The sequence below is a fragment of the Maniola hyperantus genome, chromosome 11, assembly GCF_902806685.2.
Source record: "Maniola hyperantus chromosome 11, iAphHyp1.2, whole genome shotgun sequence".
Taxonomy (NCBI): Eukaryota; Metazoa; Arthropoda; class Insecta; order Lepidoptera; family Nymphalidae; genus Maniola; species Maniola hyperantus.
The window spans coordinates 11,728,808-11,737,983 of NC_048546.1; the positions used below are offsets into that span (position 1 = coordinate 11,728,808).

The 9,176-nt window shown below is 38.8% G+C and overlaps 1 protein-coding gene across 1 annotated transcript; it reads right to left on the bottom strand.

Annotated features, from left to right (window-relative positions):
- Positions 1-5,453: 5,453 nt before the first annotated feature.
- Positions 5,454-7,347, bottom strand: LOC138402960 (uncharacterized). The gene is given in 4 exon segments (XM_069501679.1): positions 5,454-5,491; positions 5,494-5,906; positions 6,952-7,108; positions 7,111-7,347. Coding segments are annotated over 4 exon segments (708 nt in total). The 5' UTR covers positions 7,226-7,347; the 3' UTR covers positions 5,454-5,468.
- Between the last annotated feature and the right edge of the window lie 1,829 nt (positions 7,348-9,176).

A 9,176-nucleotide genomic window follows, 5' to 3' on the forward strand; every position in this document is an offset into this window, starting at 1 on the left:
AAGTAGATTGAAGTAAAGCTGATTACTTCAATTCATCTTTTCATCTCGTTCCATAGGAATACTAGGGCTGTAGGTTCTTGGAAACATTCTTGAAAAAGTCAATTAAAAACTATTTAGATGCACCCCAGAGGTATACTTAGGGCCGGTTGTTTCAACAAATTTTGACGGTAACCTTTAAATATGGCACTAACGAACGTAAGTAAAGAAAAAGCGTTGATTCAGAATTTATTAGCGCTTACGTTCGTTAAAAAGTTACGTTTACGTTAACCAGCAGGGCGATTGTCTAAAACCTGCATCAATCATTATTACAATCTCAATTGTTTTGATTGGCTGAATTTGTGCGATTCTTGTTGCAACAATGCATTGTGGCCAATAGTGAGCGAGCATTAACCAATCAGAGATGATTGCGATCGTGACATTGTAGCTGTCAAACAACCGCGGTAGGACCACAGTGCTGGCGCCATTGGTGATCGTCAAATCAGTTCGTAACTTCATACTTCTTACAAACGGAATATTTTATTTACAAATTATAATGGAATCAATTTAATTCAATGCTTTTAGTGGTAGTTTTTTTAAGATGAAAGAGAATTTGTAAGAAAAAAAAGTGTTTAAAATGCGAAGTAGCATTTTAAATGCGAAGTAGCAATAATAATAACTATATATTTTTAATATAAAATGAAATAAAAAAGGATTCCGTATCTTTAAGTAAGAAGTAAGTTAACTTTTAGGGTTAGTTTCGCAACCAGAATAACAATGACGAACCGTTTTTTGTGCAATGGGGCAACGCTCTTAAATTAACAGATATCAAAGTTCGTCTACGTCTGTTAAATTTTAACGAACGTAGCTTACGAAGACCAATGGTTTGAAACAATCGGCCCATAGTCAAGCGACGAATATAATTACGGTAAAAGACCGAATACTTAGAAATACCATACCGGTAATTCGCAGTACAATAGAATTTCAGAGTATACCTAACTAAGTATGTGCTGTCAAACAAGATTCTACGTAGGTCTCTGTAGGATTACTAGGTATTACAGCTATTACTAAACTGTCTCGGTATTTGCCTTGTTCACGACGGAACTATGTATGTTATTAAAATAGTTTGATATTCATCATTTCAAACCATCGCCGACCCCGTATTGAGCACAGTTCTTTTCCCAGAATTATCATTCTTGCCAAGTGTGGATTGGCAGCCTTCACACACTTTTGAAGAACATTAGAACTCTCATACGAGTTAACGAGTATAATATAAATTTCCTCATAAAGTTTTCCTTCACCGTTAAAGCAAGTGATATTTTACTGCTTAAAGCGCACATAATTACGAAAAGTTATTATTTACATATTATTAATGTGCAATATTACTTAGTACAGAAAAAGTGAGCAAATGAGTAGGCGGTTACCGCTGCCCATGAACATTTGCAGCACCAGAGGAACTGGTAATACGATGCGATGCCGGCTGTCCAGGAATTGGTTGATCCGATCCGTCATAATCTCATGTTGAAATCTGTTGGGAACACCACCGAAGAAAGGTAGTTCTACGTATATGCGTGGAAAGAAATTATCTAGCACAATGGCAATAAGTCTGTGTCAAATTATGCTGTACCAGATCTCAGCCTAAAGGCGCGTCACTATGAGGTGAACAATTTGCTTCCAGTTTACATCCCTCTAATTTTTAAACAGAGTGAATTTTCGGCGTTTCGCCTGCCAACTCATTCAGTGAGCGGCTGATATGCAGCGAATGACGCGCGCGGTACACTGATATACTTACTTACTACATATACAACGTTAGTTTTAGTATGCGCAGAAACCGAAACACGTTTCGAATATTTTTATGTCAAAAATATAAAAGGAAAAGGTAACTGACTGACTGACTGGTCCTTTAACGCACATCTTAAACCACAAGACGGATCGGGCTGAAATTTGGCATGTAGATAGCTATTATGATGTAGACATCCGCTAAGAAAGGATTTTTGAAAATTCAACCCCTAAGGGGGTACAATAAGGATTTGAAATTTGTGTGGATCACGTGGACAAAGTCACGAGCGTAAACTAGTAAAGAATAAATCTACAAAATTTCAAAAATATTTAATAAAAACTTACGAAGTTATAAGCTTTTTGTATTGAGTCGTTGACCTGCAAAAATATGGTCACCCCAAGCAAGCGGCTGTGAGTGAATGGAACGGCAGCGTCGATCGGTCGCGCTCCCGTTCGCGCAGCTCGAATCAGCTGGTGCATGCAGTCAGGTCAACTAGGTGTTCAAACTTGCAGGCTTTTTAATTATTTTTTGGTCTAAATATTACCCATAGTAGTGAAAATTATTGCAATCGATTCTGTTACTGATTCTGAACAAACTATTTTCTGGTTTTGCGTATACTAAAACTAACGTTGTATACTAACCGTTTACCTCCCTTCAACACTGAGTTAGGCGACCGCTCAGAGTCAGCCAGCGAACAGTTACTGCCACTTACTGCTCGCCAGATGGAGACACGGCCTAAACTCTGATCTCCTTTTTACCCTCCCACAAGAGAAGGCCATTGTCCGTTAGGTAATATTTGAATATTTATGAGACTGCTAGTTTACTTATATTAGTTAAAGGTGATTTAGTATAATGAACCCAAAACAACCTAAGAATACAAAACTATTGATAACATTAGTTGAAAACTTTTGAGTCTACTCAATTAAAACTCAATAAGTAACTAACATCTCATATTTCAGATCTAAGAACTTTATCGAATCTTCTATTTCATAGTTTAACTACTTCTAAATTACATCCAACTAAAATAAAGTTTGGATAACTTGGATAAAGGTTATATATAGAACTTTGAAGCAAGAAAGATACCTATCTAAATATTTATGAAGGATTATGATTTAAGTTAAGAGAGGTTCTCAACTCAGCTGTAAAATTTTTATATTTTTATTTTCTTGTTTTTTCCAAAAGATTTAATTTTGTTAAATATGTACCTACCTGTAGTCCGCGACAGGTCGAGGTGGCAATCAGGTTATGAGGCAGAAGGATGCCCTGCACACCCGCACGTCCCCCGCACTCGCCCGCACCGGGTTAGCGCGGGGCTGTGCGGGTGTGCGGGGCGTTCCCCGATTGCAATCTTGACCTGTTGCGTACTATAGATACATCTTATAATGGATCGGTGGTGTAAAAGATTGATCATAGCAGTAAAAAGATCTTCCTCCGAGCTGATATATCATGCCGGGGAAACCATCAGGTCCAACCCTTATATAATGAAACTTGTTTAATATTATAGTCTCCTGAACACGGAGGTATCGGAGGTGAACACTTTGTTTGCGTGATTCAGGCGTCATAGTGACTGATTGAAGGCACCTGTAGCGCCATCTAGTGTCAGTTTATGGAGAAATATCATAAAAACTTAATTTTGCAGTTATGTTCTTTATTTAACTGGACCTGCCCGTAGACGAACATCCTAGCTTAAGAACCTTCGCCAGTGGTTTAACATGAGTACCAGGTCACTTTTTAGGGCAGCGGTGAACGAAATCCAGTTAGCCTTAATGATTGCCAACCTTTGGTAGGAGAGGGCACTAGAAGAAGAAGAGTTCTTTATTTTTGTATACATTCTCTTGGTGTAAAACAAAGACGTTCTTTCTTTTTATTTATGTCCAACACCGAAGTCGAACACCGAGACCACAATCTTGCAATAAACGTCGGTCTTATATTTTGCAGTAAAAAGCCGCACTGGGTCTAGAAACTTGAGTTTGCTTGCAGGTTTCCTCTGTAATATAGACCAGCATAAAACAAGGATTTCAAGAATTTCTCCCGAATTCCAAGCAAATCTGGGGTGGGCGAGCTAGTTATGAATATTCTTCGTATATTATATCACTAGTACTTATGAGGTCCTATGGTATTATGCCATGAATTCGCCTCCAGCCGAACAATGGCAAACATATTCATAAGGCTGTTGTGTGAGCCCTTCAAATAGACAAAGCAGGCCGGGATCGCATGAATAAATACAAAGCTAGGCAAACCGGGGTAATTGTAAGACGATAATCGCGATCGTTTATACCTCTGCTACCATATCCATACCTCCATACTAATCCATGCATACTTATATTATAAATGCGTACCTAAGTTTATCCGTCTAACTTTTCACGGCCCATAGGCAACTTTTTATATCTAAAAACAAAGAGTTCCCACGGGATTTTGAAAACTTAGATCCACGCGGATGAAGCGGGCATCAGCTAGTTCAAAATAAGTATAAGCATATTATGGAGTATAATCCATCCATTCCCCATCTTATAGCTGAGTTGTAAATTAAAATTAAATCTGAAAATGTTTTTATTTCATGCAGGCCAACTTTATAATATACCCGCGCGCCGGGAAGCAGATTCTACTTAGAAAACAGCCAGCAAGAGACTGTGAAGAGAAATTTTATTTATCGTTTAAGAATTTAATCCTGAAACTAGTGCCGGCGATAAAACACACATCAGCGAACGGGAAGGCCGGGTTCCCACTACGCCGGACCGGCAGATCTGCCGCGCCGGTAAATCTGCCGGAAGAGCTAGTGGCTGTACAATTTATATGAAGCTATTCACATTATCCCGGGTCCGGCATTTTTGCCGAGCCCGGCATTTCTACCGAACGTTTTGTCACTACGAATTGCCGGTAGAACGACCGGGCCCGGAGTAATGTGAACGAGTTTGTGCCGGTATCTGTCCCCCGCTCGCCCTGCTCGTGCTCCCCTCGCCCCGCCCGTGTTCCACTCACGTCATTCGGCTCGCATGTTCTGGTAAAAGTAGACGTTTAGCATGGATATTCAAGCAGAAACTTTAATTACGCTTGTCCAAGAGAGACCTGTTCTGTGGGATAAGACCGAAGACGTTTATAAAGACAAAAACTTAAAGTTAGCAGCATGGCGTGAAGTATGTTTAATACTGAAACCAAACTTCGATGAACTGGATGAAAAAGAAAGAAAACAGTACGGTGAGTTTTTAATGTTTTATTGATAGAATGTAAATGCATTGATAAATTTTATTTTATAGCTGCTGCCTGCCACGGAACGGAACCAATATCTGAAACAAAATAATTAGTAAATGATGTCCGTATAGCGTTGGCATTAGGGCCACCTCGACTCGACACATTTCGATTCATGAGTGTAGTTTCTTGTTCTTGTCTATGTTCTATATTTTGGTAACTTTCAAAATTTATACCATCTTTTTCTCTTACAAAATTATGTAAGACTGCACAAGCTTTAATTACTTGAATTGCTGTGTCTACGTTGAGATCTATAGCTCGATGGATTATTCGCCACTTATTTGCCAGAATACCAAAAGCGCACTCAACATACCTTCTTGCTCGACTTAGTCTATAGTTAAAAATCTTTTTATCAGTATTCAAATGTGTACCTCCATATGGACGTAGGAGATTAGGTGTTAAAGCAAAGCCTTCATCGCCAACAAGTATAAACGGTAATTCTTCGTGCAAGTTTTCATGAAGCGGGCTAGGCTTTGGTACATTTAAAGTACCATCATTGATCTTTTGCCAAAATGTACTATCCTTTAATATACTGGAATCGCATTCCTTGCCAAATGAGCCCACACTAATAAAAATAAATCGGTACTCTGAATCGACAACTGCCATTAATACAAAAGAATAATACTCCTTGTAATTAAAGAACATAGAACCACTCTTGGCTGGTTTCAAAATTCTGATATGTTTGCCATCTACTGCTCCAAGACAGTGAGGAAAGTTGGCTTTTCTTTCGAATCCTGAAGCGATGTCCTCCCATTCTCTCTCAGTATCAGGCAGCTTAAGGAAATCTGTCTTTAGGTTTTCCCAAATGACGTGGGTCGTTTCTTTTATTAGTTTACTTATTGTCGAAACGCCTACTCTGTATGAGTAATGTATTTCTTTGAATGAACATCCTGAAGCTAAATATCTGAAAAAAAAAGTATTTTTTGTTAACACATTATTACTTTATACGTCACCAAGAAACAAATTGTATTGTTTTATGATATTTTTTTATTGATTTCAGGAAAACAGGTTTCAACTAAATGGAATAATATACGAGATTCGTGGCTTAAGACAGTAAAGAAACAAAAAGATGAGTCTAAATCTGGATCTTCGACCAAAAAGACACGAAATTATTTATATCACGAGCAATTAATGTTTTTGAAAAAAGTCTCCGAACCTCGACCACCACATGAGTCAGTTTCAAAAAAAGCAAGAACCGAGACTGAAGTAGGCATGGAATCAGATTTTCGTTCACCTTTAATTAAAGATAAAAAAAAATTGATAATAAAGAGGTAAATGACAGGATGGTAAAGTTTTTGGACTCCAGAATAAACCCAGAAAAGGAAAACCATCATCTATCTTTCTTCAAAGGCATTATACCAATCTTGAACACTTTAACTATCGAAGAGACTTTAGAATTTCAAGCTAGCGTCATGACAATGTTGCAAAAAATTAAAAGTAGGAATTATGAGAGACCAAATTACGGACATTGGCGTGATTCATATAATCAGATAACCGGACCAGATCAGTATTCTGGATACTACACACATAATAGCGTCAATCAACAGCCAATACCTACGCAAGATCAACACTACCCTGGATACTCTACGCAATATAATAGTAGCAATCAACAGGCAACAACATCTATACCATCAACTTCATCTCAGACATCGAATCCGATTCCAGCTTCGCCATCAGCATCTAGTAATCGTTCCATACATTCCCAAGACTCAGATTACTTAGATTTTGAAGGGATTTAAGTTTGAGTACAAATAAATACTTAAATAATTGTTTGCATTTTTAATTCATAATGATTATCAAATACATACACCCTCACACACACACACATTATATATATTCACATTCATGAAACAAACATACATAGCAAACATTCATTCATTCATACAGTCTTAAGTAGGTACCTACGTCAAAACTATTATTACGCAATCTAGTGCATAAAATAATCTTACCTTAGACATATGGCTAATCTTTGTTCTGGGCAAATACATTCTCTGAAACTTGTATCTCGTACTCTTATGTCTAGTCGTCCCAGTAAATCGTCAAAAGTGGTTGCTGTCATTCGAAAATAATTGAAGAACTTTGATTCGTCTCTTCTAAGTTCACCATTAATGTTTCAAATGTTCCAAGTGAAAATCTTTCCCGTAAAATAGGGTGTACCCAATGTTTTCTTTTATTTTGCCTTCTATTAAGATACCACCACAACACAACAATTTCGTCGTCCATTGTGCGCGCAGGTCCAAATTCAACTGAGGACTGTCTGAATTTCTTCCGGGATCCGATGTAATGTGAACACTCTGTCCGGTGTCCGGTTTTCGGCAGATCTGCCGGTCCGGCGTAGTGGGAACCCGGCCGAACGGTGTTTTGCTATGTCACGGGCTGGTGCGAAAGCATTTTAATTTGCATTTTGATTAAACCGACGCGTCTGTCGGGCGACGGACGGCAAGAAACGTCAACGCTCTGAGGGTTGTCAAATGAGCAGAGATGCTCGGTGAAACAATCGAGTTATGTAGGCAACAAGTTTGCTCTATCCACGGAGGGAAGTTAGTATAGGGCTCTCTCTATAGGTCTATGGTAATCCCATACAAATGACAATGACAAAAAACTCAGTGGGTGTTAACTACTTATTTTGAGTCACCGACCAATCACAAACGAAACTATGTTTTCTCTTTTTTTTTAAATAGATATAGCGAGCAAATGAGCAGGCGGGTCACCTGATGTTAAGTGATTATCGCCGCCCGTGAACATTTGCAGCAACAGAGGAACCGCCGATGCGTTGCCGGCCTTTTATGAATTTGTTGGTCCGCCCCTTGAATAGCCCCATGTTGTAATCTAGTGGGAACACCGCCGATGGGAGTTGGTTCCACAGTTTGCATGTGCGTGGAAAGAAGGATCTGCCACAGCGGACGGTCGAGTGCACCAGACACCCAGGTGGTGAGGGTGAAATTCCTTACGGTGGCGCGCGGTGCGGTTGTAGAAAAATGAGGATGAGAAAAAATGGATTGACGTGAGTCTAAATGGTTAACGCCCACTAACGCTTGACAGTTACGCTCCAACAGTTGACTTAATTAAATTTAAAAATTAAATTATTTAAAAATTACATTAAGTCTGCCTGTCTTTTTCTTATTATATTTGTAAGAAAAAATGCAAATACTCTAAAATTTTGTTGCCATCAGAATCAGAACCATTGTACACCCTAAAATATGTCGAATGATGAATGCTTTTCCCGATTCAGGAATGGTTGAAGCTGTGGAAAAACACAGACAGACTGTAGACAACAGCGTTTTTCGCATCACAGGCTGATGCGAAAGCATTTTAATTTGCATTTTGATTAAACTGTGGCATCTGACGGCCTCCAAGAAACGTCCACAGGCAGCGGGATGCGCTTCTGATATTTCGTAGCTTGAATATTATTTGTATGAATTATGTGGGTACGTAGATTTTTGGCAAAAGCCCTATTTTTACTGTAAAAAAATGTTTAAATGTATAGGCGTTACTTTGCGGAAATCCATGATATACAGTGAACCAAAAGCTTAGTCTAAATATATAAAAGGAAAAGAAGACTGACTGACTGATCTATCAACGCACAGCTCAAACTACTGGACGGATCGGGCTGAAATTTGGCATACAGATAGCTATTATAACGTAGACATCCGCTAAGAAAGGATTTATGAAAATTCAACCCCCAAGAGGGTGAAATAGTAGTTTGAAATTTGTGTAGTCCACGCGGACGAAGTCGCGAGCATAAGCTAGTTTGCTATAATCAGCTGAAACAGGTCGAATCTGTATGGTGCAATATGCAGCATGCTGATTCGTTGCATGGAAACGTGCGTCGAGTGTGTTTTGGGATTTGTGTGGTGCTGCGTGGTGTTGGTGCGTATTGCTTGCCTGGTGGCTGCTTTTTCCTGCATGTTTAGCAAAGGGAGGGCGGGCGGTGCACGTCGCATACTGCATGTTGCACCATACAGATTAAGCTTTTGGTTCATTGTACAAAATGTTTATTTTTTGTAACTATTCTTATATTTGCAGCTGACATTTTTATTTTATTTATACACATCTATTGATTAACACCAGAATTCATAGTCTTTTTTAAATAACGATTCCGACAACATATTGTGTCATTATAGGTTGAATATGACACGTCATGTCCATTGTATCGTCCTCTAAAGAAGCCACT